Here is a 27,936-nt window from a genome sequence, read left to right on the forward strand (position 1 = left end):
CTTTGAACTCCGTAAAGAAGTGTTTGGCTTATTGCAACAAAGTCATGCATGAGTTCTCTGCGTGGCTTAAATGTTCTGTTGGCATATCTCTCCCTTTTTCTACATTGCTTGTAAAATTGATTTCATATTTTAAAATGTTTATGTCTGGCCACCATTCTGCCTGGAAGATGCTCTCCAGCTGACAGTGAAACTTACCATTGCAATATACCACAACTTAAGATGGCAATAAAACCGGTTGCTTCCTATCCAGCGTTGAAACATGATAACAATAACTGCATACAAGCAGGCCTAGTGATGTATTTTATGATCTTTCCGTTTAGTATTATGATATAATCTGAACAAAATGAGTCTCCAAACAAACATCCCAGCTGGCTATTTTAGTAGTCAGGGCAGGAGTGCATCTCCAAATACAAAAGTTGAATATCGAGGCGTCTGTAGTCATGAGTCCTTACCCTTCAACATCATGTTGTAGGGCTACAGACAGCCATTTACATAGTGTGAGGTCAACCTATGAGCAACCTCTGGCTGATGGTGACCATAGTGTTGCACTGGAGGACCTGGAAATTCCTAGAAAGGTGTCCTCTCTAGTAAAAAGAATAGTGTTTTTTTATTTGTGGGTTTTCCACATTCATGGGGGTCCTTCACCCCTGATCCCAGCAAACGTGGAGGGGCCACTGTATATGGCTGTGTATAGGAAAGAATGCTAAAATTGAGAAGAAGGTTCGATTCCATGTTTATATTTGTGAGTGCCAGTCTCAATCAATCTCTCTCTCTCTCTCTCTCTCAGCCCATCTGAGCTCCTAGAATTGTTGTGAGTGTGTGAGGGAGTAAGCTCTGCTGAACACAACAAAATGTGTTTCTTTTGTCTGGGATTAGTTTTTAAGAATAAGAATGAAAACAAAGCAAGATACCAGGGGAAACTTACATGATAAGTGGGATCTGCAGATAGAATGAGCTGTAACCTCACTCCTTGTCAAGAACGCTTCTGTTTGGGGTGTTAGTGAGCCATGTTCTTTTCCTATAAACCGTAAGCTGAGAAGGAGTTAAAGGAGGACAGTCCCCTCCCTCTCCAGATTTCTGGTTTTCTCTTTTTCCTTCAAGCATTCCATGGCTTCTAAGCATGCTTAGTCTTCTCTGGGTTTGTGTGTGTGTATGTTTTTGGCAGGAAGCACAGGGCTTTGTTGTTACTTGCCATCATGTTGGGTTTTAACTATGATGATCCTGTGAATGGGAGACCTCTGCGAGCCCTTTGTGAGTCAGACATCAACAGATCTTGCAAACACAGGGTTGTAGCTTTTGTTGGATGAAATAATTTGTAATGCCTTCCTTTGCTTAGTTTTTTTTAAAGCCCTTACTCTCTTACTATACAAAGCCTCAGGCTTTTCTAGAGCATGCTACCTGTGCGTGGGACCTTCCAGCTTTTCTAGAGCATGCTGTCTGTGGCTCTGTTTTGCTCTCGTTGCTGTTAACATTCAGCACTTTCATTATTAGAATACTACCAAATACAAAAAGGATTTTGAGGATTTATAAAGCGTTGAAAGGCCTGGCAGATCTCGAAAATTTGGGCCAATTTTACAGTCCTCCCCTTGCCCTACTTAGAAGTAAGCCTTATTTCAGTGAGGCTTACATACAGGTACATGGATGTCGATTGCAGCTTCATAGAAGTAAATCACAGCATGCGTTAGTAACCATTTTCATTTGTCTGTATTATAAGAGAAGGTGATGAGGAAGTAGACTTTAGTCTATGAAAACCCCATGGTAGGTTCACTATAAGTTGCCATACGTCAGAAGTGACTTGAAGACACACAACAGCCATGTTTTAGCTATTAGGATTGTGCTTAAGGAATGTGATCTGATCCCTTGAGCCTCATGGTTATCCTTTGCTGTACCTTTCCCAGAAGTATACTGTTCCTAAAACGTGGCAGATAGTTGACCATTGAAGCCTTCTGCGCTATAGTAAGCTTGTCTACATTAATATATGAGTCTACCCCAGTACTCTATATAGTAAGCTTGATCTTAAGAATGGTGAGACTATTATACTATAAATCTGTTGTGGGAGTAAACCCCTGCAGACCTGAGCGCATCAGTTTCTTTTGGCTGCTTAATTTTTAGCCTCTGGTTTAGTGCTAAGAAGAAATACCTACCAAAAGTTAACTTGTTTAACAATTGACTTCTTAAGGTTGAAACGTGTCCGACTGTCTTCACAGCATCTAATTTCCCAGTGTTTTTGGTCTACATCTTCTAACATCATCTTTTCTACCAGGCTGAATGTGTTGATGGTTAACGGATCGCGTGAATAAGCTCCTTTCTGTTTGACAGAAACACAGTTTGATGATTCACCTTTATTAAGCTTGCTGGGATTATGTCTATCTCTGGATGTTTTTCTTTACTGAAACTGATTGACATTGAATTGGGAGAAGTCCATCATCTGATGGAGTATATTTAACTACCATTGGCATCCATGACTTATTGCCGAGCATTTCTTTTTCATGTATGTCTCTTTGAAATCAAGTACCACTGCGTTCATTGCATCCTCTATCCAGATAAGCATGTTTAGAATTGCAGTCTACGTTCTGTTAAATGGGATTTACAACATACTTAAACTCTGATGCCTATTTTTGGTGAATATTGACAGAGGTGTCATTGGTGTGTTGATTTATTGGTGATAAATAGTATGTTCAATTAGCCCAACCCTACAGATGAAAGAAAGCGTGTTTTTTCTTGCTTCTGCTGGAGCAAGTTGTTTATCCCCTGTTCTTCAACTTTTTGAAACACCAGAAAATAATTTGTTTTCTGATCCTCTGCATTTTTGTTAACCATAAACACATGTGTTTGTCTTGTTCCCACATGAAGAAAATTCTCTTGTTTTGAGTTCATTCCTCTTTTGTTCCAGATAACATCCCAGAGGAGCTGAAAGACCCATTTTATATAGACCAGTATGAGCAGGAACACATTAAACCACCTGTCATCAAGCTGTTACTGTCCAGCGAACTCTACTGCCGTGTCTGCAGCCTCATTTTGAAAGGGGATCAGGTGGCCGCTCTGCAGGGACACCAGTCGGTCATCCAGGCTCTGTCTCGGAAAGGGATTTACGTCATGGAGAGCGATGACACACCTGTGTCTGAATCAGACCTCAGCTCTGCGCCTATCAAAATGGTGAGCTTAAGAAATGGGAGCTTAACTTTTGTCTTGCCTCATATCTGTGCTGCTCCTTGGCTTTTTTCCATGCCTCTTAGCTCCCTGGACTGTATCTTATTTGAATTAGCCAGGGTTGCAGAGAGAGGTTTGAATCAACCCATGTTCTTTCTTCCTTAGAGTCCTCACATGGCAATGATCGATGCTCTCATGATGGCCTACACTGTGGAAATGATCAGCATTGAAAAAGTGGTTGCAAGTGTCAAATGTTTTTCTACGTTTAGTGCCTCAAAGGAATTGCCCTATGATCTGGAAGATGCAATGATATTCTGGATTAATAAGGTAAAATAAGGATGTAGAATGCTGTCTTAATGTATTGATGTGAGCTAATTCAGGTTGAAATTTAATTTAGTTGAAAAGATTGAGCTAAGAGTTCAGTGATCACTGTATCATTAAGGTTTCATATTATTTCCCAATGAAATCTTGTGTGTTTAGCACAAGAAATGTCAGTCAATGGAGACTTGATAAAGCAGCAGAGTCATTTCTTTCTTTGGTTGTAAGAACATACATAATTCTTCTTGCTTCTAAATAAAATATCAAGAGGCTTCCAAATATGTACAAGAGACCTACTTCTAAACAGTATTTTTCTACTGTCAGTGATCTGGAGTAGCCTAGCTGTATCTACACAGTATAACCAAATCAGTTTCTCAGACTTAAGCCCAATACTGTTGTTTTGTAAATGGATATATAGAACCAGAAGTGTTCGCCTGAATGTTTGAGAACAGGCTGGAAGTCATGATTGGGAAAGGAATAAACAGAAATCCACATTGAAGTCATTTTTGTGCAGAGGATTTTTCATGGATATTATCATTTTTCAAAAAATATAATCTGTAATATTTCAGTAATGTGGATCTTGAACAATTCAGTTCAAAAATAGTACACTGGATAGGAAAATCCAGCATTAATGTCTCTGAACCTTTCATAACAAACCAAGCTGGTGGGTTGACGGTTAGTTATAAATAGGTGCAAGCAAAATAACTGTTAATTTTTTCCCCTCAAGCTGTTTATCACTTTGGCACAGATTTGCCCCCCTTGCTTTTGTGCTATAGCAGGATTACATATTCAGGATATGATCCCGTCAAAGTTAAGCAGTTTAAAACTATATTGATTTTAGTGGAGGAAGCCTAAAAGTGTGCTTATCTCATAATGAACATTGCTTAAAATTGCATCAGGTTTCCTGGATTGTCTATTGTGTATTTGCCTTCCCCCCCCCCCCCCAACCAGCAAGATGTTAGCGCCCAGTTTTATTATCTGGTTTGTGGTTTTGAGGGAAGGGGGGAAATTCATCGAAACACCACTTGTAGGTGAATCTGTCATTAGAGTAATAACATTCTCTTTGGCTATCACTGCTGCTGAGAAGCCAAGTGGAGGAACCGGTGGAAGAAAACCAACTGTCAGTGATTTTAAGTGATATCCAGATTTTTAGGGGAATTCATGGCATTGTTTACCCTTGTCTCTACATTTAGGTGAACCTAAAAATGAGAGAGATAACAGAAAAAGAGATAAAACTGAAGCAGCAGTTGCTGGAAAGCCCTGGTCATCAAAAGGTAAAAACAGAACAAAGTCAATATGGTGGTATTAGATATACCCATATGGTTATTGTTTGGAAGTGAATCTTTCTGTTGAGCTTCCTCCTACCTAGATATGCGAAGGATTACAAGATTCACAATGGTCTCTTGTATTTTCTTGCCCATAGTTCTGTTCTGTGATGTTCCTGGTTTCTTACTCTTTTCTTGCAGCCTCCCTAACCTTGTAGGCCTGTGTATGACTAGCAGTCCCAGGTACTCAAGAGCTTCTCTGTTCGTTCTTGCCATGTGTTGCCCTGTTTCAGAGTGAATGGAGAAGCTGGTGCCTTTGGAGGCTGCGCTAGTATTTTGGATTAGAATTGTCATCTGTATTTCATGTTTTTCTGATGTGTTAAAATGTCAGTGCTATGTCATATTTAACATTTGGACCCTCTTTTCTTTGGGGACAAAGCAAGTATTGGAATAATATATAGGTTTCAGCATTTATTCTTGGCATGTTTCTGAGGAATCTGAGGAAGTGTTTATAAATACTAATAAAGCATGTACTGTCATTCAGAAGGATTAGCAGTGAATGTATGCAACTCTCCCTCTCTTTCCTCCCCCGATAACTATTCCAGTACACTAATATTGTGAAGAAATGCTACACTTTCATTACTGGAGAATGTACAGTTTTCTCAAATATAAGTGACTTCAAAGGTGGTTTGAATGTTTTTGTGAAAATTAACCCAGTTGTGCATCAGTGCTGCTAAATGCTGCTAAGTTTCAACTGGTGCTTTACCTGTGAGCTTGCTTAATTTGGTACTGGTTTGTGTTTCCGAGGATACCCAAGTATTTTGAATCTTTCTATAGCAAAATAATTCCATGATATGAAAGTGTCTGTCGATTGGGTGCATTTTAGTACTGCTTATAACTTGCTCTGCTGATGTTCCTCTCCTGTTCCCACATTCCCTTCCCTGCTTCCTGAGCAGTCTCCTTCCAAATGGTATTGGAAATTAGTACCTGTAAGTTAATTAATTCTACATGATGGTTGTCATCCACAAAACCATGGCTTTTAATAATTCTTTTACTGGTGTTCGCTTCCATTTGCAATGCTGCTTTCACAACAATCTTTTTGCCTTAAGAAAAACGTAGATTTCATTACATGGTTCTACATACTGTACATACAGCATACTCATCACTACACAGCATTTTCTGAATTGTTGATATGCAAAATCTGGAAAGGAGGGCGCAAGGAAACCACAGTCAAACACTAGCAACAACCTAGCTGTTCAGAAAACTCTGTTCATGCGACGCTAAGGTGAAGCTGGTCAGTTTAAAGTAATAGGGCTTGCATCTTTTTGGAGATAGATTTCAAGAGGGTTGGTCTTGTATTTTGATTTGAAAGATTTTGGACTTTGGCTTTAGGTGAGGTGCTGTCGAACAGCTTGTCTACAGTAAAAGGTTTTCTTCTTGTGGTCATACATGTCACAGCCACTTCTTAAGGCTACGTTTCTGTTAAGGATATTTCGTCTCAGGGCTGGAAATGCTTAATGCTCTCACTCAAGATAAACCGACCTCCATTCTTTTGGGTTCACATTTTGCTTCTAGATGGGATCCATTTTCCCCCTTGTGTGCATATATCATGAATGCATATGAATGTATAATTGGATATTCACTACTGTTGGCATTGTAGAGTCTGTCTTTGCCACTCAGTTAACAGAGTGCTTTTGATTTTCTTCTTCCTGTGGCTTAAAATGCCCAGGAGTGCCTGTTTCTCAGTAGTGTTGCCGATGGAATATAAGACTACAAAAATCTTGCTCTGACCTATTCTAGAAATTATTATTGAAAAGGTAGTTAAGTATACAGTGGGTGCCCAGTGGTTCTTGCATTCTGCAAATGCTGCTACCATCTTGAAGTCACATCCCTGATTATAAATCATATTGACCTAAGGGATTCTCCTGAGCACACCGGCGTTTGGGATTTTTGCCAAATGCCCCGATCCTCATGCAAATGGCACTGGAGGTGTTTCTGACATACTATTAAAACATTCCTATAACTTTTAATGCAGCACAGCTTCTAGTGCACAAGTCAGCCATTCCCATCCTAAACACAGACTAGCTATTGCAGGAAGTTTTCTAACCAATGCAAAAGATCCTAGCTTTTGTTTTTTGTGGGGGTTTTGGGCTATATGTGGCCATGTTCTAGAAGAGTTTATTCCTGACGTTTCATTGGCATCTGTGGCTGGCATCTTCTCTGGAGATGCCAGTGAAACGTCAGGAATAAACTCTTCTAGAACATGGCCACATAGCCCAAAAAACCCACAAAAAATGTGGATGCCAGCTGCGAAAGCCTTCAACATCACATCCTAGCTTTTGTCATTTGCTGAAATTGTATGGTGTTTAGCTTCCTGAACAAAGGGAGTGCTTGACACTGAATCAAAAGCCTTGATTGTGAAAGTTATTTGTGCAGTCCTTCCCGAGTCTTCATTCTCATTTTGCTGCTTCCGTTTAAGAAGTGGGGAGAAGATTAGGTGGAGAGTACCCTTTAAACTAATCAGATCACCTTGCTGTGTATGGTAAATCAGTTTGATTGGAACAGTCATGTTTTGGGGATATAATGAGTATTAACACTTGAATTGGTTAACCTGATTCTGATTGCCATCTCGTATCTTGCTATTTCTTTTACAAAAGCCTGATCTGATGCATGCGCTATCACACTGCATGCTGGAACCAGTGGAATATGCTCGTGTGGTACAGTATGATTCATATTGCATTACATATTTATGGAGAGCTCCAGGCTGGAGGATAAACAACCTCCATCTTACACTGTCAAACTTCTCAGTTCCATTTTTCTTGTGACGGCCTTCCCTGTTTGGTAGAACGTGTGCCTCTGTATCTTTCTGCAGTGTTATTTTAACATTTGGCAAAGCTCCATACTTCTTCTGCATGGCCAACTGTAAACCAGCCTTTCAAATTCAAAATTAATTCTGTGGCATTGCACACTCCCCCAAGCTTCCTTGTTTCCAGAATTAATTCCTCAGCCTGGGCTTTCCTCAAATATATACATGTTTCATGCCTAGATGTGGCCTTACATAGCTGGCTAGCGATCTTGGTTTGTTTGTTTTTTAAACATTTTGGATAAAAACTAGATCACTTTTAGTATAGCGATGTAGATCTCCTGGTAAGTATTAGTCAAATGTGGTTTATCAACTGAATATGGTCTCAGTGCAATCTTCTATTTCTTTTTTTTAAAAACCAAACAAATCTAGGGTTGTTTTTACTTATTGCACTACTTTTTGTATGCCAGGTGAGTGAAATTGTCAATTGCATTCATGTTATATTGTGCAGTAACCATAGCGGCATTCATAATGTATTGCGGTACTCTGAACTAATGGGGGCGAAGGGCTTGCTTATGTGTCATGTTTATGCAATAAAACCATTGCAAGTTTAATTACTAGCTATATATGCTTAATGTATAATTGAAGCAGTTGTTGATGTGGAGCCTAGTAGCACCAAAGACCAGATATCTAATTATACTAAGTTATTACATAAGAGTGTGTATGCGTACATATGTGTATCTGTTTACATATGTGTGTGTATATACATATATATATTCACATACAAACACACACACAAAGAATATGTTACTGAAAGGGAGATAAACAGGCTTATGTTTGTAATAAAAGCTGATTGTGAAAACTAATTTAACTGGAAGTGTATTCCAGCTAGATGCGAAGGTACAGTTTAAGCACCTCAGAATGCCAGAAAGAATTGGGTTGTAGTTACAAAAAGCGTTTTTCCTGCAATGATAACAGCCTCTGCCTTCCTCTGTCAGGTACGTTATCGTCGAGATCACCTTTCATGTAGGCAGTTACCATTCTTCCCGTTGCTTGAAGATCTGATGAAGGACTGCAGTGATGGGGCTGCTTTACTGGCTGTAATACATTACTACTGCCCTGAACAAATGAAGCTAGATGGTATGTTGAGAAGGTTTTATTTCTATTTTTTTAAAGTGACCTACTTTTAAAACAACCTCAATAGAATGGTTAAGGACATATCAAATAGCTTTAGAAGCAGCATCTAACGGTGTGTGTGTTTTAATCCAATCTGGTTCAGGGGTGTGATGCAACCAAAACCAATTGCTTCAGTCATGCTGATAGTGGTGGGAGATGCATAAGTACATGGTGAAAAGTCTAACCATCAGAAACTAAGAAACTAAAAGTGTTTTAACAGAAGATAAGGGTGTCTCAGGTTTTGCGAATGCTATAGCTTCTGGGCCTCCTGCAGTATGGGTCTTATCTGAATAGCACTGCCATAGGATGTTCTGCTGGAAGCCCTCCTGGGAAAGGGATGCTTGATTGTTCCCTCCTGTATGATAACTCTATGAGCTGAGTGTTACTCTCTAGGGCTGCCTTGTGATCCTGATCTTCTCTCGCCCCCGGTTTAGAAATATGCCTGAAAGAGGTAACGTCAATTGCTGACAGCATCTATAACATTCAGCTGCTTCGGGAATTCTCTAACGAGTATCTGAACAAATGCTTTTACCTCACATTGGAGGACATGCTCTATGCACCTTTAGTTCTAAAGGTAAAGCACATGAATGGCTTACACAATTCTAAGTTACATGCAGATTAACTTACTAACGTTATCTTTCTTTTTTCCCCCCCAGCCCAACGTCATGGTCTTCATTGCAGAGTTATTTTGGTGGTTTGAGATTGTCAAGCCAGACTTTGTGCAGCCCAGGGACTTACAAGAAGTAAAAGACGGTGAGATACTTCAACTGATAGAGCATCAATTTCACTGAGCATACCCAGAAAGTGTTATAGCAGAGCATTGGTTTTTGGGGTCCCCCCTATAGTCAAGGTGGAACTTGGAGTGAATCTCAGAATGTAGCTCATGCTTTCTGTGAGAGGCATAGGAAGCTGCTAGAGGACTTAGAAGATCCTTTCTAACCCACTCTAAAACTGAACTTTGTACTCTAGTGTTTTGATTTGGAAGCAGTCTGTTTAAACTTAGGCTGCAACATGGCTAGTTATTGCATGTTTGTTCCCATTTCTCCCAATATTGATTAACAACAAGCATATAGAAAAGCTTAGCACCAGCCCAAGATACGTTAGGCAGAAAATCCCAGTGGAACTGTCCATCCCATTAGCTATAACAGTACAATCCACCAAAAAGATTATCTTGCACAATTGCTGCTGCAGTGGTTAGGGACTGTACAAGGATATTTCATTTCAGTGTGGTTTGCTCAAGAGAAGGAGGTGAGTTGCATCCTGTGGACTAGGTCTGTCTTTCTTTTGTTCTGCAGTTATTAATGTTACCCAAAATCTGCTGCTTAACTTTATGCTCATGACAGTGGAGTGTTAGCTTTATGAGCTTCTTTTTAGTCATTTATTTCACCCTCCTTCCTTACTCCTCTCCATCAGCAGTCTCCTTTTCTTGAGTGGGGCTTTTCTTAGGGAATGTTTGAAACAGCCAACTCCTTAAACTTACTTTCTGTGTTTGCTGTTTTGTCATGGTAACCAGTCACATAAGATATCCTTTGAAAACTCCTGTTAGGGTTCTGGATTATTGGTAGCAGATTTTAAATTAACACTAATGATGTAAATGAATATTTAGCTAAAACAATGTTGCAGCAGAAGAGCAGCCGTCCACCTGTTCCTATTTCCAATGCAACCAAACGAAGTTTCATGTCTAGTCCAGCTGCTTCCAGTTCAGCCGACATTCAACCTCCAGCTCAGCTCCCTTTGGAAACTTGCAACAGGTATTACCTGCATCCTGAAGAGTTTGAGTATCTGTAAGTCTGTCTTTCTATCTCTACACTTAGTCTCGCTTGTGTTTCCTGTGCTGTGGTTTGGGACTGTCACCAGTGGCCTGTGCAGTTCTGTGCTATGTAAAGTGACCTGTTGCAACTTTTGAAGCTATATCAGCTTTTTAGCTATATCAGAGGGCAGGGTAGATGGGGTCTGTCACAGTTGGAGACACAAGTTCCTCCTGGGCTCTGTTCCTTACTTAACTTGTGGGGTTCTTAATTGCCTACAGTGACATATTAACTGATTTCCTGCCTGCTTCCATCCATTCCAGTTTAGCAGCTGCATGAACATGGTTCTCATGAGTTTATATTTTTCAATGTTTTGGGGGGCTAGTGGGGCACTCCCTTCTGGCTTACCTTGCTTCTTCTCAGTGTCATTGTGGTTAGGATTGCCAAATTGTAACTTTAATGCTTAATAGAACATCATGCGGGATGAGGTACCATAAAACTGCCCAGGAGGATGAAGGTACCAACCCTAACTTTCTATTGCCAGAATCCCAACACGACTGTTGCCTCCCTGGAGGAAAGTGTAGTACATGTGCAGGAGCATTTGGCAAAAAATAGGTCCTCTTCCTCCACTGCTCTCTACCAACAAGGCATTAAACCATTTTTGTTTTGGTTTAACACAACCATTACATGTACAGGAGCCCTGCTCCTTATTTCACCTAGTAGGTGTACTTTATGGAGGAAAGAATCTCTCTTCTCTGAAGATGCCAGCCACAGCTGCTGGCGAAACATCAGGAATAAACTCTTCTAGAACATGACCACATAGCCCAACAAACCCACAAAAAACTAATCTCTCTTCTGATTGATTGCCAGAGCTCAGCTGGCTGTATGCTAGTTTGTATATTGAAAGCCTTTCCATGGCTGAGAGAAACGTGACTCTTCTTGGTCCCCTGTTGAGAGGCTACAATGGACAGAGAGCACCTCTTTTGCACAGTAGTGTGTCAGCATACACACAGGTGTGTGCACCCACACATAACACATTGAATCAGATGGACAGGAAAGCACACTCTCTTAGGGTCCCCTGGTGAGTTAGAGGAAATTTAATTTGATTCTTAGGAGTGTGTGACTGAAGAGGCAACCTTCAACTTTAGTTGCGCTGCAGGCAGAATCTTGACATCTTCACAGCTGACAAGAAGTAACATAAAAAATTAAGTACAATAACCAAGACCGGGAAGCGAAGGATATAAGAAAATACAAATCTCCTTCACTCCTAGTAGTGGTAATAACTTTTGCAGGACTCTATAAGCTTTTTTTTCTGTATGGGAAAGCTTGAATAGTAATATGTGAACATCCATTCGTTACTTAGCTGCCTTTGTAATCTAAACAGTGCCTTTTTGCTACTAGTCTTCATCTCTAAAAGTTTTCATCACTTGTCATTTTCTGAACCTGAGCCCATTCTGTCATTTGCTGAATTCATATGCTGGTGCTAGTCATTCAGATTTGTATCTTTGTGTTGTCTTTGAGAGCTTGCCTGGTATTGCATTTCACTGATGGCTTTGTGTGCTACATTTTCAAGACTGACTTTCATTTTTTCACTGACACAGATTGTCTTAGTCAGGCTACAGTAATTACTTACTTTTCGACAAGAGCTCTTGAGACTTGTGCTGTTATTCACTCTTTTCCATCCTTCTGGTGGTTATTTTTTTTTAATATTGCTTCATTTTGAGACTGTGTATTTCATTCATTTAAGCATGACCTGTTAATTTCAGATAGCTACTACAGTTATGTTATGGTATTGTTTCCAACTGCCAAAAAACCCACACCACCTCCCTGTGTTTGCTTTTTCAAACAGTGGAAAAGGAAGCCCTGCCTTCAGTCCAGCCCATCCATTGTTGCCTTTGAGACAGAAGCAACAGAAGTCACTGCAAGGGGAGGACAGTTCAGGTAGACAAAAGATTTCCTTGTGGCATGTGTGTACAAAACATTAATAGCTGAATATGCGGGATTTTTTTCTAGGTGGGAGAACTTACTTCCTTTGAAAACAACAATGCAAAGTTACTGTTCTTTTTTATGTAAATGGAGCAATAAGCTGTTGTAGCCTTACAATGAAACAAGATCGGAAGCGCTGATGGTGAATCTCAGACAGAGGCAAACAGTAGGGTTAATCTAGCCCAGGGTGGGCACATGGAACTGAATTTTGTTTGAATTAATAGGAGATATTTCCTAACTTGGTAGGCTTGATGGCACATAAAGCAGCAGCTCGGTGTAGCTAAGTTCAGTCTTGTAGTGTCATAAGAGGAATATAGCTTGAGCGCTTCCTATACTGCCCTCACATGGTGAAGTCTTGTTTAGGACACGTTTGATCAGGGCAAGGGAAAAAGCTTTAAAATATTTAAAACCGAGTGTTCTTAAAAGTTGTGCAACATCCTTTTTTAGCCCAGCGGAATCGTTCCAATTCATTGACTAAAGTGGATGGACAGCCACGGGAGTCAGTTCTTGCATGGCCAGAGAAGAAACAGAGGTAATGTGTACTGGGATATAACTTATGGAAAAGCACATTTTAAAAGTTGCGTAACTTTGGATGGGAAAAACTGATAATGATGTTTACACAATAGCATCACAGCTCCTTTAGTAATCTTTTGAAATACGTTTGATAAAAATGCAGCAAGCATCCAAATCTCTGGACTTTGGGATATGTGTTAGTGAGCTAAAGGATTTTTTGAGGCCCATTTCAAAGTTGTTTATTTGAAGTCTGATTTCCACAAAATGGCAGTCCATAGTCTCTCATAAGGCACCAACCGTTGGTCCAACTACATTTAGATACCTGCTCATAGGGAACTGGGTTTGAAAAATTTGGGTAGTCAGAATTCCTGTGCTAATGTGTAAAATGGGAATCTCTAGTTAACTTGTTTAGTACCTGCCCATATTATGCTTTGAATATTGAGATATTACATGCATCTAAAATCATGGTATTAAAAATCACCCAGCTCTGACATGTGTATTCTTGTCCTTGAATTCTGACTCCATGTGATACAATGTTGTGGGCTAAATAGTTTTTACTTAGAACAGCCAAAAATAAATAACTCAGTATATCCTAATGGCCATTTGTCTTTTCTTAGGCCTCTTTCTCAACCAACACCATTCGGACTTCATCATGCTGCAAGCAGTGATGCAGATCCGAGTTCTGGCGATAGCATTAGTTTGGCAAGGTCAATCAGCAAAGACAGCCTAGCTTCAAATATTATCAACATCACTCCAAAACAGCAGCCTCAGCCTGCACCAGTAAAAACCAGTGGGAAAAGCTTGCTGAACAACGTTGAGATAGAAGATGAGGATGAAGAATTGATTGCAATCATTCGCCCGGATGCTACACCAAGCCATGACAAGCTTGAACTTCAGAGTGTGCCAGCCAGATCGCCTGGTGCAGTTGCAACTGGGTGGCCTCAGAAATCACAAGGTGAAGCCTCAGAAAGTAAACCCGAGAGCTTTTTTCTTGAGCCTTTAATGCCTGCTGTTCTACGACCAGCAAAAGAAAAACAAATCATCAATAAGGAGGATGAATGTGGGGAAGGGAAGATGAGAGGCTTTGGAGCCAAAAGACTGAATGAGGGGCACATGGCATTTGTGCGTAAGAAAACAAATAATAATCATGGCGACCGCAACCTTAATCGGACTTTTAATTTAACATCTAGTTCTGAATTATCAACAACAGCAGGTTCCAGTTTGGCAGATCCAATAGTGCACTCAGAGCTCAGACCAGAAACCTTTCGGCCCCAGGCAAGTAGTAGTTTAGAGCCTTCATCACGAGACCAGTCCTTTGGAGGATTCTTCCTTCATACTGCCAAAACAGAGGAGGATGTGATGAGCAGTGCGAATGTTAGCTATGTGAAAACTCCTGATTCTTATACTGGAGACAGCACATGGACAATGATCAGGCAAGACTCTGATTCAGACATTTTAGACATGGAGGAAGCTGAGCAAGATTTAGTGGCAGATGATCACCCGATAATTGCCAAGTATATAGGAGAAGAGGAATCAGCAAAGCTGCAAGAAGACATGAAGGTCAAGGAACATGAAGATAAAGATGATGCTAGTGGACGGTCAAGTCCATGCCTGAGTACTATTTCTCAGGTCAGTAGCATCTCCATGACCAGTGGGAGTGCCAGGATGACAAGTTTTGCAGAGCGGAAGCTTCAGAGGTTGAATAGCTATGAAACAAAGTCCAGTACGAGTAGCTCACAGAAGACCACCCCAGATGGGTCAGAGTGTTGTCCAGCCCCATTAACTACATGGAAACAAAAGAGGGAGCAAAGTCCCAACAGGCAAAGCAAAGACAATGTTAATGTGTTGGCTTCTGAACTGGTGCAGCTTCACATGCAGCTGGAGGAGAAGCGAAGAGCAATAGAAGCCCAGAAGAAGAAGATGGAGGCCTTATCAGCCAGGCAGCGACTAAAGCTGGGCAAAGCGGCATTCTTGAACGTGGTGAAGAAAGGGAAAGGTGCTGATGTTTCTCAGTCACTTAAGCCAGAACACTTCACAAAAGAGTACTCAAGGCACAATGGGGAAGGTTTGGATGATACTTCTTTGAGCTCTAAATCTGAGGCATTCCTCATGAGAGAGGAAGCGGGTGAAGACTCACTCGAGTCCCTTGAAGGACCCAAGGTGAGGACTCAAGAAACTGTTGCTTTTGTTGAACAGAATAATCCAAAAGAACCCACCCTGCATGAAATAGAGAAAAGCAAAATGATTTCTGCTGCACTTCTGGAAGAGAACATTGAATCCACTGACATCAATGAATGTGACCTCTCCATTGAAAAGCTAAATGAAACTATCAGTACCCTCCAGCAGGCTATCCTCAAGATTTCTCAGCAGCAGGAGCTTCTCATGAAAGCACCCACGATGCCTTCATCGAGAAGTGGCCCTCAGGACCAAAAGATTAAAGCACCTGTTCATTTTGTGGAACCCCTCTCCCCAACAGGAATGAGCAATCTCCGTAAACCACCGCGACTTGGGCAAGGACGGGTTCCCCGCTCGGGAAGACCGTCTGAACTCAAAGTGGCTAAGGACCGTCAGCAAACCACAACACGCATCAAAACCCCAACTCCCAGTGTTGACACCTTGCCCCACTTAAGACAGTTTCCTTCAAACAACACTATGTCCAAGACGCCCACCGAAACTGCTGTCGAAAATAATTTGGACCTAGGTAGCACTCCCCAGGAGAAGCTTTCCCTGGAGAGCTACAGACTCTGTGATGAGAGCAATCCACGGAGCGGATTTATTCACTCTACTCCCAAGGACACTAATATCCTTTCTGAAACTATCAAAGATGTGAATAGTAATGTGGAAGACTTTAACTTTACTTCTTTTGAAGGCTCAGGAAAAGAGAATGTCCTGGCAGAGGAGCCTCTAAGAAGCAAAGGTAGCCTTATTGAGGTAGACCTGTCTGATTTAAAAGCTCCTGACGAAGAAAGAGAAGTTGAAAGCCAGGGCAGCTCTGCTGATTTGATCAGTGAAATTGACCAGAAATCAGGAGTTGGGTTTTTCTTTAAGGTAAGAGTAAAGAACATGTGGTTGCTGAAGCTCTATCTGTTTGTTTTGTTATCTGCCTTCAAGTCAACTTCAACCTATAGCAACCCTATCATAGGATTTTCTTCACAGATTTCTTCAGATGAGACTTGGCATTGCTTTTCCATAAGACATGCAAGAGTGTGATTTGCCAAGGGTCGCCCAAAGGTGGCCAGTGCACTCCCCCCCCCCACATGCATACAAGCACCCACATGTGTTTGCAGATGCACACACCATGATCAAAATTATGTCAGACATGGGATTTTTACAAAACCTGAGGCTGTGTTTTGATGTTCCTCCACCCTGCATAAAAGTTCTGTTTCTTACCTGAATTTCCATTTGGCAGGATGAGCAGAAAGCAGAAGACGAACTTGCAAAAAAGCGTGCAGCCTTCCTCTTAAAGCAGCAGCGCAAAGCTGAAGAGACACGGCTTCGAAAACTACAGCTTGAGGCTGAGGTTGAGCAAAAGAGAGATGAAGCGCGGTAAGTACAGTAGTATTGACAGTAGTAAGCTGGTGGCTACTTCATGGTGTGTGTCCCCCCTCTCTTTCCCTTGAGAAATTGGAGAATGATAGAATCTTGTTTGTTTTTTGTAGCCGTAAAGCTGAAGAAGACCGAATCCGGAAGGAGGAAGAGAAAGCCCGGAGAGAGCTCATCAAACAAGAATATTTGAGAAGAAAACAACAGCAGATCTTGGAAGAGCAAGGCCTTGGGAAGCCCAAATCCAAACTCAAGAAACCCCGGCCAAAGTCTGTCCATCGAGAGGAGTCCTATAGTGACTCAGGGACAAAGTGTTCTACTACTCGTAAGCAACAGCACCCATTTTGGTTCCCTTGATGACTGAAGAAAGCAGCTTAGCTCTCTTTTGCAGCCTCTCACCTCTCTTTTTCTTTTTTGCCAGCGGATAATCTCAGCAGTGCACAGTCAGGTTCCAGCCTGTCCTTGGCATCTGCAGCAACAACTGAGCCTGAAAGTGTGCATTCTGGTGGCACCCCATCACAGCGGTAAGAACAGTTGTTGTTGTTGTTTAAAGGATTTGAGGATTTTGGTGGTACCACTTAAACTATGGGAAGATGTTGCATGTGTCCCACATCTGGTCTGCACAGTAACTGACATGTCCAAGTGTTCACTGCAAAATACATATGTACATTTATTACGGTCATGGCTTTTTGCACTCACCCCCCCCCCCCCCCCCAATACACACATATCTGTAACAATACAGGAGACCTTTCCCTATGTCTGACAAAGCAGGAACTTGCAGGCAGAGGTTTGCCCCAAAATATAATTGTCAGGATTTTTAGATTCTACAGAATGCTTTGGATTTTCTCTAGTAGTTGACATTATTGCCCCTTTGGTGCTTCTCTCTTGGACTTTTGGAAGGCAAGGGGGACAAGGATGAGGCACACTGCTGGGAGGGGTGGATTCTGGTGTGCTATTTCTCTTTTCCCTCCTTTAGCCAAATATCTGGCATTGCTCATGAATTCTCACTCTTGTTTGTCCCGGCAGAGTGGAGTCCATGGAATCCTTACCCATACTGAGTAGGAACCCAAGTCGGAACATGGAGAGAGACTGGGAAAATACTTCCACAGCATCTTCAATTGCTTCAGTGGCAGAATATACTGGTAAATCTGATGTGCTTTAAGCTGCTCCTTTGCAATTAAACATCTGTGCCAATATGAATCAGATTCTTATAATATGCGCATGACTAATGACCATGTTTATGCATTTTGGTTGTCTAGTTAGTCTTTAAGGCTCATCAACCCTTGGTTAACACATAGGGCTCCACTAGAGTTGGATATTGGAGTATTGCAGTCTTGGAACCAGTGTATGTTTCTCTTCTGAAGTACAAGGTAAAAGAAGGTTAAATGGCTGTCTTACTTCTTCAGATAGTGTTAACCCTATTGCTTAATTTGACATAAGGCTTACACTAAGAGCAGACGAAATTATAACATTAGAGTTTTTTGTTACTTTGACTGTCATTGATTTCTGTGGTTCTGCTCTTATGTATGACCAAGTCTTGAACCAACTCTATATAAGTGTTTAATGGGTAGGTTATATTGTGCCTTTCTTGGATGAAGTCCTTTTGTAACCTTGCTTCTCTTGTCAGGTGGAACAGCATTTCGAGCCGTAGTCTCTTGTTCTTTCTCTTTTGGAAGACTTTACATTTTAAATAAATTAACAAGAGGCTTATTTTCTTTTAAAATTCTCTTTATTAGGTCCAAAGCTATTTAAAGAGCCCAGCAGCAAGTCAAACAAACCAATTATCCACAATGCCATCTCCCACTGCTGTCTGGCTGGGAAAGTGAATGAGCCTCACAAGAATTCCATATTGGAGGCAAGTATTTCTCACAGATGTGTTGTTAGCCGTCAGATCATTGCATACAATATCTCATTCAGTACGCCTTTGCCATGTACATCATCTGTCTGAGAGCAAGCCTAAGAATATTAAGTGCCAAGGACACATGTCATATGGCATACTACAATCTGACTTGTCAGGGCAGCTGCTTGTAACATCTGCAACTGACAGGGTCACTCTGGGCCAGACAAAGAATGCTGCTTATTATATTGCCTTGCCATTGCCTTGTATTGGAAAGACTGCAAACGCAGCAAATGGAAGTCTTCTAGGTATGAATGATTTTCATTGTCTCATTTTCTTCAGTGCTAGAAATTTGGGGACTGAAGGAAAATTTGATGATTGTAGAAAAGAGCATTCTTATTTGGGGGCAATGCTCTCATTTTGGCCCCTTCTGTCGCTGCACACCTATAAACTGTTTTTATATTGTACAGTTTATGGTTGTTGTTCACTGTGAACTTTTTAGATGTAAGCAGTTCATACATCCTTGTAAGTCGATAGGTTTGAAATTACGTTGCGTTACTGCAACATGAAGGTTTCATGTCTCTTTTGGCCCTCAACCCAGGTATTCTAGATTTATCTCTATTCTTGGTCTGTTCTCCATGGTCGTTAGTTAAGGACTTCTTCTTTTCCCCTTCTCCTAGGAGCTTGAGAAGTGCGATGCCAACCACTACATCATTCTGTTCCGTGATGCTGGCTGCCAGTTCAGAGCACTTTACTGCTACTATCCCGACACAGAAGAAATCTACAAACTGACAGGAACGGGGCCAAAGAACATCACCAAGAAAATGATCGACAAGCTTTATAAGTACAGCTCGGACAGAAAGCAGTTCAACCTGATCCCCGCCAAAACCATGTCCGTCAGCGTAGATGCTCTCACAATTCATAACCACTTGTGGCAACCCAAGCGACCTGCAGTGCCAAAGAAGACTCAGACTCGCAAATGACACTACATTTCCGTGGGAGACTGTTGTAGGTTTCACCACTGGGGAGAAATTCCCTCCTTCCTCCCCTACCGCCCCCCAGTCTAGCTTGGTTATGAAACAAACAGAACCATAGACCTCTTTCTTTTAAAGAAACGAAAAGAAAGAGCCTTCTTAAACATGGATGCAAGGAGAGAATGAAGGAACGACTTCAGTGTTCTTCTGGGGTTCTTTTGTATGAATGATAAAATGGCTGTTACACCTGTTGTTAACTACAGAGGCTTTTCACGTGTGGGAAGGTGCATGTAGCAAGATCTTAAGCAGTGGATTTCCTTTTACTTGAAGTTCTTCATTGGTACAAATTGGGACGTTTTTCTCCCCTTTTGTTTTGTCTTATCTCCCAAACCGCCCCCCGGCAACCAGTTCAGAGTTAGCACATGCTGCGCTTTGGGAGAACGATGGGACGAGGCTGTTTATGTGGCAGGCCTTTGAGGAATAATAGCCTTTAGGAAAAACGACCCATCCTTTTTACAGTTCTGGGGTCTTAAATGTAGAGAACTATTGGTCCTGTACCTACTGCCAACATGAAGCCAAGCTCTGACTTCCGGAGGAAAAGAAAACCCAACCCAGCCCTTGCTGCTCAGAACAAAAGTTTACTTAACAGTATCGATTCTTTATAAGCACTGAAAGATATAAAACCTGTCTTGTTAATTTTCTTTTTAAACAACAAAATGGAGGACTTATGCAAATGATGACGGCCGATGACCACTCCTGCAAAACAATCATGAAGAAGCGAACAGGTGCTACTTAGCTGGATAAAACCCCCACTTTGACATTGAGGCACACCGAATGGAGGACAGTCGACCCCGACTTTCCGTTTTTCAAGTAGTATCTGAATTATTATTTTCATTTGGGGGTCTTTTCAAGAAAAGACTGATTCTAGTAATAGTGGGACCTTTTCACTCTGAGCACGCCAACTCCTGTATAATGGTGCACTTATATGATCACAGATTCTAACGCTTTTTAACAAATCATGTCCTGGAAAAGTAATTCCGCTTTGTCCGTGTATCTCTCTCTCTCTATTTATCTCTTTTTATTTGTGGCTGGATGAGCATGCTCTGAAATGGAGTGTGTGTTGTTTTTATTTTTATTTTTCCCTTTTCTTTATGGGCAAAGTATATACTAATGCATAAGACAACAACAACAAACCCGTTTCTGTATACTAGCCATTTTTAACCAAATCTGCATTTGTTTTGAAGGCACAGATAACTCAGATGGCTTTGTTTTCTCCGGGTTTTTCTTTCTTTCTCTCTTCCCATCTTGAAATATTAAATCTTCAGTTAAGACCTTTCATGCTGCGTATTTTTTCCCCTCTCCAAAACAAAGAAGAACCCATATACATCCGGTGGGGTAACAAGGGCGGTTTCGATTGTGAATCATGTGTCTTGTTTCGAAACACACACCCTGGAAAAGTAAGGAAAGGTCTGTAAGATCCCAGAGGCGTCTTGTCTTGACTCCGCCGCCTGGGAATTTCTTTTTTTTAAGGTTATCGCTTGGTTTGCACACATTTACTTCTACTTGGAAGTGTTACTTGAATACGTTTCCTGTAGCGCAAAGGATGCTCTTGCAACACTAGATGAGAGGAAAAAGTTGAAGCGCTGAACTGCAATCCAGTGTAACTATTTAATGAGCTTAAAAATAATAATACTAATACTAATAATTGGACTGAGAGTGAGTTTTGTATAGAAAGGGTGAGAAATTAGGGTACTTAACACTAGAGACAATGAAGGTCTACCTTTGCAGTCTTCTCTCTTCCTTCCCCCCTTCGTCCCAATACCTTTTTTAAAGAAATAGGTCAGCTGTAAATGTTGTTGGATAACTGACTACCATGTATATAAGGAAATGGCTTTATTATTTCTAAAAGTGCTAAGTATTAAAACACTGTCATGAGTGTAATTTTTTTTGTTACATGCTATTCATGCTTTATTTCTCACTGTTTGATATTATACGACATATTTATTTTATGAAAGCACTGAAATTTAATAAAGATCATCAGCTGATTTTGTTTTTTAGTTATTCCACGCATCTTTTGTTTTTTGTTTTGTTGACGCATCCTTTTGCATTCAGAAACCGAGGCAGCGTTTTACAGATGTGCTCTGTTGCGCTTGTGTGCGTTTCATCTCCTTAAAAGTTACTGTGAAGATGGGACAGATCTCACTTTACTGTTTCAAATTTGGAAAGATACTGACATTTTTTGGGAAACCAGACTCAATAGGTGGCATGTAACTATCCCTACACCTAAAAATAATATTGAGGTTCATACACCTTTGTGATAATGTATATATTCTGGTGCTTGTGTTTTCAGAGATGCCAGGGGTGGAAATCATGTGACTCTCCAGATATGGCTGCAATGCATCTCCCAACATTTCTTTTGCTATACATCCAATCTCTTAGCTGCAAATTAGACAGTTTTTCCTCTCTTTCTCTGCTTGATTTCAAATCTGTCGGCATTATCAGAATAATGACCCTATGAGGTAGGATACATGGAAAAGGCCAGGACTCCGACAACCTCTCTGAACGCACAACACAAAACTCACCACTTCTGTTATCAATGATCAATATCACGGGGAAGGGGAAGTAGGTAACTAGCAGGACTTCATTTGGGGTGTTTATACTGAGCTCAGTTTCAGACTATCTCAGTAACAGCTGGAGAGAGAACTCACCACAAATAGTGCAAGGAGCAGCACAATTTGAGTGCATTTTGGCTATTTTACATTCCCTACAAACTATTATTTGCAGCAGAAAGCACATCTTTAAAACTGAATGGTGCATTTCCTTGTATTTGTGTTTTTTGTTGTATTCCAAGCATGTTCATCTAATAACGACATTTTAAGACACTTGTAAAAAATGTGCATACAGTTCTTCCATTCAAGTGCTAACCAGAATCCTTCTGGCAACATGGATTCTGGGCATTATAGTTCAAAAAATTCACTGTCCCAAACTCTAATCTGATGGATTAAATAACTAAACACTGACACACTCCAAACATGAGTATAAATGACAATTCAAGACGGATATGGGTTTCAACCAAAAATGGGGGGATCTGGAAACAAAAGAAGTCAATAGCTATCTCCTGGGGCTGAACAAATACTTCTTCAATTTGTATAATTGCATATATCTCCAGCTCACTGTCAGGGTTTTAAAAAGGACACTATTCTGAGATGATCTTGTAAAATGGTTAACATATTTATGGTTAATGGAGAGGCTCCATGGTAATACTATGGAGATGCTGCTACATGAACCGTGTATCTGGATGCAATGGAAAACGAGAAGGACCCCCTACAGCTGGGGAGGTGACAGGTTTCGACTTGTCCGTCTACCCAAAAGAGGCTGGAAACATCCAACTACGGTGTGTTACGATGTCCTAACACAGTTGCAAAAGCCTTATATCCTCCAAGCTGAAAGATCACTAACGGAAGGAACCAGTTGGTCCAACGAGGAACCGATCTGTCCAACATGAAATGTAAGTTTGGGTAATCTTCATAGGATTAGCAAACTCCAAATGGGAAATGCCAATACAGAGCTTTAATGGATAAGTAGCCAAAATATACTAAGAAACAAGTGTCAGGGAAACAGCATACTGGGAGGAATTGGGGCTTAGAAAAGTTACTTTTGTTGATGGCAAGGCCAAACCTGTCATCAGGTGGGAGGCAACAACACACATGACCAAGGAGGCAAAAGTCATATCAGCTATGAAGAGGAACAAACTTGGGGGCCTAGAGCCATTATAGAAATAAAATCAAATGGCATGCTTTCTTATTGGGAAGCCAAACTTGTAGAAGTGGATATTTGAGACCTGAGTTCACTTGCTGATGGGGGTATAGCTGTGGGATATTGGGCAAAATGAGGGCATTGCCACCCCTGTAACAATTCTGCCTTTCAGTGAAATTCCCTGGATTTCTAGCATTCCACTAACATAAACCTTCAGCTAAGCATTTCGAAATACGGGTTAGGCTTCCAAAGAAAAGGGGAAAGTTACTAAGAGATTGAGAGTGCAGCAGCTATAACCTTCTTAGGCATGAACCATTTTCAGTGTCTTGGTGTCTAATGCTAGAAATTTGAGGGATGAAGGAAGATTTCATAGGGGAGCGCAGGACTCTTCTTTGGAGGATTAGAGGTCTCACGGTGCTCCCCTTGTATCTACATCCCTGCTTCCTTGTGATGTTCTGATAAGTCTTTATGAAGTTAAAAGGAGATGAAACGGAGGTGTGCAGAGGCCACATGTGTCCCATGGGCCACATGTACTCAGCCGACTAGGGAGCTGTCATCCAAAAATAAATTTTCTTTGCAATAAAACGCTTGGCTGAAAATGGTGTGGATGTACAAGGAGCGGTTTGTGCATTCCCTGGGTGAAATAACCCCTCTCCTCCTTGATGTTGTAGTGCTCTTTGGCCTTGCCTTGGTTTGGACCTCAGTACAACTTTCTAGATCCCGGTGCGTCCTTGAAAAGGAGTATTTCTGCTCTTCTATTCCAAATGGTGAGTCTTTTCCCAAAGGATGCTGGTTGTTGAAACTGGACTTGGGAAGTTCTGGATGTTGTTTAACACCGGAGCATATTTCAGGGGAAGGAACCGCCAAAATCACCCCTGAGTATTCCTTGCCTAAAGAAACCCTATGAAACTCATGGGGTTGCCATAAGTCAACGGGTGAAGGTACACACATCCTTTGCATGTAAAAAGTCACAGGTTCAATCCGCTTGATCCCCAAGTAGGATTAGGGCTATTGCCACACTGCAGAATTAATGCGGTTGGACACCACTTTAACTGTCATAACACCATCCTATGGAATCTTAGGATTTGTAGTTGGTTGTGGCACCAGAGCTCTCTGATAGAGAAAGCAAAGTAGCTCACAAAACTATGAATCCCCAAAATTCTAACATTGGTCCAGGGTAATTAAAACCAGTTCAATACTCTAGCGTCTTCTCCTAGGTTTTCCCGAGGGGCTGACCTCCATCCTCTTTGTGGTGACCAACCTTGGGGTGATCAACTCAAGCGTCTTCAACAGCCCAAGCTTGGCCTCGGTCACCAGCCTTGCTCTGGCCAACAGCGGCATCACAGAAATCGAACGGGGAGCATTGGGTGCTTTCCAAAGCCTCACCAAACTCAGCCTCTATCAGAACAGCTTAACTCATGTGACGGCTGCGTGGCTTTCCAACCCGGGAAGTTTAGAAAACCTCACGGTGGCTCAGAACCTCATAGCTCAAGTTGGACCAAATATGTTCTCCGGGTTATCCAACCTGAACACGTTGAACCTGGCAAACAACCGGATCCGTGATGTCACCAGGGGGAGTTTTAAGGACCTACCCAAGCTAAAATTTATTGATCTCTCTGGCAACCGTTTGACGGCTTTAAGGAGAACGGCGTTCCAGGGGCTGGCAACCCTTCCTGCCATGAAGCTTGGTGGCAATCCGTGGAATTGCTCCTGTGAACTTCAGGATTTTGGCTTATTTCTTCAAGGTATGTGAATCTGAGGTTTAATTCCAAGACTGTACAATGGGTGACCAAAATACCCACTCCCCATCACACTCAGCCAGCAAAGGTCCCCTCACTCATAGTGGACAATGGGAGTTGTACTCCAAAATATCCAGAACCTGGGAGTTCATTTTTGCAATAATTTAAACATAACTTCTTAAGAAGCCCACCACAAAATAATTTGTCACCTTCCAAGGACCTGTTCACACTACAAAATCATAGCCCTAGTATTCCACTTTAACTGTCATGCTTTCATCCTATGGAATCCTGGGATTTGTAGGCTGGTGAGGCATTAGAGCAAAAAGGAAGGCAAACTTATGTGTTCAGCCCAGAGTGCGGTGTAGATATAGACACATATAAGTGATATGCTGCAAATTTGATTTAATGTGTAACCTCTTCATAGCCTTGTAACTAAGTAATTAACTACAATAATAATATAATTCAAAAGTTATACTTTTGATATGGAACTATGATGTGCTGGTTACTAAAACGGGGATGTAACTCATTTGGTAACTACTGTATATGGCTTTTAATTCTTTCCTTGCTCTGAGCGTATCTGGAGGGCACCAACTTTAAAGTGTTGGAGATCAATGCCAGCATTATGAAACATATTTAGGGCTGGACACCATAAGCATCAGAAATGTACAACTCTGCATGTTTGCCACTGTTGTTAGGAGCTGGGGGTGTATGTTTTCACAGAGATGGTCAATGCATCCCTGCTTGAAGATGCGCCTTCCGTTGTGTGCCACACTCCACCAAGCCTGCAAGGAGTTCATGTCTGGAACATCTCACACTTCAACTGCTCACCTGGTCTCCCTTCATCAGACTTTGGGAATGGTTTCTATAAAGTTGGATTGCCAGCTTTACTAACCATTTTAGGTATGTTTCAGTGCATCATTTCTTCCCTTGGTATAGGATCTCCGAAGGCCCATAATTCTGAAGCTGGGCTTCTCTTATGTATCTCCATCCGCACTGTATTGAGTGGAGATAGTTTTAATCCAACTGCTGCTCCCAAATGAAGTTAGATCTGCTATATTTCAAGTATTATTTTATATGGGAATAGCATTTTGGTTGGGAACCTTTGCTCCTTCAGCCCCCCAAATTCCAAACTCCACTCCAACATGGAGATCCCTCCCTTTGTTTATATCATGCCTTTGTCCCAAGCTGGGCCTCAAGACGGCTTACAAAAGAGCAGAAAATACACTAAAACACATATAGTTTAAAACATACAAAAGATTTTCAAAGTACTAAATAAAAACAGAATTAAAATCCCTTAAAATCTTACTGGTACTTTAAAATACAGTTGGCTCTCTGTATTGGCAGATAGCTATCCATGGACTGGAGTATTCATGGATGGCCCCATTATTGTCAATGCATGCACTTTGCTATTGAAAACCTGTCCTTGTAGTTGTGCTTTTCTTGGAATGTATTGTACTTTTGAACTAATTTGCTTCAAATTTTTTGCAGTGTTTATTTCCTTTCTTGTGTTGCTGTTTTGGATCTGGATGGCAAAACACGATAACAAACAGGTTCGACCAAGCAAAGAGGTTGTTGATTCAGCCGCCAGTACAAGATCAAGTAGCCAGGTGGATTCTATACTGGAGTATCAACCGTCTAACAGAAAGTTTAAAATCTCTGAGATAGGCACGGCTTCCAGAAGCATGATGCCCAAAGTCCGTGCCAAGTCTGCCTCCGCCATTCTACTGCGGACGGAGTTCTACCAGAGGCGACAGCAGACTGACACAAAATGGGACCATCCGTCAACAATGCCTTATGTGTCACTGAATGACAAAATGTACATCGGAGGTGAGGACTTGCAGAGCTTTATAGAAATGCAGAATTACCAGAAGCTGGAAGGAGGCAACAAAGAAGAGTTTCAAAGCCACTATAATATCAGCTCTTTCCTGACACAAGTCTGTATCGAAACACCTGGGACCAAAGTTGATGCGGAAGCTACAAAACCGACACTGCAAGGTAATGGGTTTTCAAGAGAAGTTGAGGATGTTGACATGAAAAGCTCCAATGGTACTGACAACCCAGAGCCTTTCTTATATTTAAGCATTGCCACAGCACCTAAAGAACAAGCTGATGTCAACCTCCCAAAAGACAAGATTCCAAAAACAGATGGAAACCACTCGGTCTCTTTGAAGCGAACATTGACATGGCCTTATGAAAGGAAGATGTGGAACCAGAGGTCAAATGGGTTAAGCATTAGCGGATCTTTCATGGCACAGCTCTTCATGCTCTCTCCTCATCTTGGTGAGACACTAGATTCTGGGAAACCAGAACGTGATAAAGAATGGCTACATAGCCATCCCTGGAAGGAGCATGATAATGGGAAACCTGAATTCAAGCAAGAGGCAAAGTTAGTCAATGAAACACAGCTTCTGTCTGAGAGCCAACCAAAGGCAGAAGCTGTTGGAGAAACAATAGGTCGAAAGTTAAAATCTGAAGCATCACAGAAGGAATATAATCACATGTGTCCAAAAAAGGATGGCCAAACAGATCATGGTGGATCAGAGTTAAGTACAGAACCAAAACCAAGGAACCAAACAGAGTTTCTTGTTCGGAAAGAATCAGAGGTAGCAGTGGTCAGAGGATTTGCACATTCCTCACAGTCTAGGGTCAAAGCAACCCAAACCCCAACTGATATCAAGAAGGCAAAATTGCCCAAACCAATATCTTCTCAGTCCAGAGTCCGCCATGCAATCCATCCATCTCCAGGCTCGTCGTTTGATGCCGCGACCACAAGTTCTTCTTACGATGATGCTGTCTCGCTGGAAAATAATGAATATAACTACATGAACCTGCTGCATGAAGTTGTGGAGAACCGTGGGAGATGGACCAGGGAGAGGTGGAAACAAAATCGCCGGATGCGCCCAGTTCACCAGTCTGCATGCAAATCCAAGTAGACCATCATATTGGACGCCAGTGTAATGCTTCATATACCAATCTGTGTAGACTAATATTGCTCTCTCACTTTTTCATTCTTAAATAAAGCAGGATTAGTGAAAGATACTGGCTTGGCATGGGTAGGAGAAGGGTGATTCACAGAAAAAAGCTACTTCAGAAACAACACCAAGTTCCTCACAATGCCACATTCTAGA

General features: G+C 41.4%; 2 protein-coding genes across 8 annotated transcripts in view; both read left to right on the top strand.

Moving 5' to 3' along the window:
- Positions 1-21,374, top strand: part of CAMSAP1 (calmodulin regulated spectrin associated protein 1) — a 31,378-nt gene extending 10,004 nt beyond the window's left edge. For 2 of the 7 annotated variants that reach the window (XM_089534948.1, XM_089534947.1), the window contains 17 exons: positions 2,894-3,156; positions 3,316-3,477; positions 4,662-4,742; positions 7,391-7,450; positions 8,535-8,676; positions 9,147-9,286; positions 9,369-9,465; positions 10,319-10,496; positions 12,310-12,401; positions 12,894-12,978; positions 13,577-16,007; positions 16,369-16,505; positions 16,619-16,827; positions 16,924-17,026; positions 17,529-17,644; positions 18,239-18,357; positions 19,020-21,374. In XM_089534948.1, the coding sequence (XP_089391074.1) occupies positions 2,894-3,156; positions 3,316-3,477; positions 4,662-4,742; positions 7,391-7,450; positions 8,535-8,676; positions 9,147-9,286; positions 9,369-9,465; positions 10,319-10,496; positions 12,310-12,401; positions 12,894-12,978; positions 13,577-16,007; positions 16,369-16,505; positions 16,619-16,827; positions 16,924-17,026; positions 17,529-17,644; positions 18,239-18,357; positions 19,020-19,322 (4,718 nt within the window). In that variant the 3' untranslated portion in view covers positions 19,323-21,374. Of the gene's footprint in view, positions 1-2,893; positions 3,157-3,315; positions 3,478-4,661; positions 4,743-5,689; positions 5,723-7,390; positions 7,451-8,534; positions 8,677-9,146; positions 9,287-9,368; positions 9,466-10,318; positions 10,497-12,309; positions 12,402-12,893; positions 12,979-13,576; positions 16,008-16,368; positions 16,506-16,618; positions 16,828-16,923; positions 17,027-17,528; positions 17,645-18,238; positions 18,358-19,019 lie in introns of all 7 variants that reach the window. The other 5 variants (XM_089534949.1, XM_089534952.1, XM_089534950.1 and 2 more) reach the window with 5 other exon arrangements.
- Positions 21,375-22,779: 1,405 nt separating this feature from the next.
- LOC149308033 (uncharacterized) lies at positions 22,780-27,741 on the top strand. Its single transcript, XM_089536844.1, has 5 exons — positions 22,780-22,821; positions 23,741-23,836; positions 24,287-24,814; positions 25,529-25,708; positions 26,297-27,741. Exons 1-5 carry the CDS (start codon positions 22,815-22,817, stop codon positions 27,739-27,741), a joined length of 2,256 nt encoding a protein of 751 aa, XP_089392970.1. The 5' UTR covers positions 22,780-22,814.
- Positions 27,742-27,936: the final 195 nt, after the last annotated feature.

The sequence above is a fragment of the Sceloporus occidentalis genome, unplaced genomic scaffold (genome assembly GCF_023333645.1).
Source record: "Sceloporus occidentalis isolate IW3139 unplaced genomic scaffold, rSceOcc1.0.p SCAF_8, whole genome shotgun sequence".
NCBI classification, from domain to species: domain Eukaryota; kingdom Metazoa; phylum Chordata; class Lepidosauria; order Squamata; family Phrynosomatidae; genus Sceloporus; species Sceloporus occidentalis.

Coding starts and splice junctions, on each gene's coding strand:
- LOC149308033 (XM_089536844.1), top strand. Junction 23,837..24,286: donor CTGCTCTTCTATTCCAAATG/GTGAGTCTTTTC, acceptor GTCTTCTCCTAG/GTTTTCCCGAGGGGCTGACC. Junction 25,709..26,296: donor AGCTTTACTAACCATTTTAG/GTATGTTTCAGT, acceptor AATTTTTTGCAG/TGTTTATTTCCTTTCTTGTG.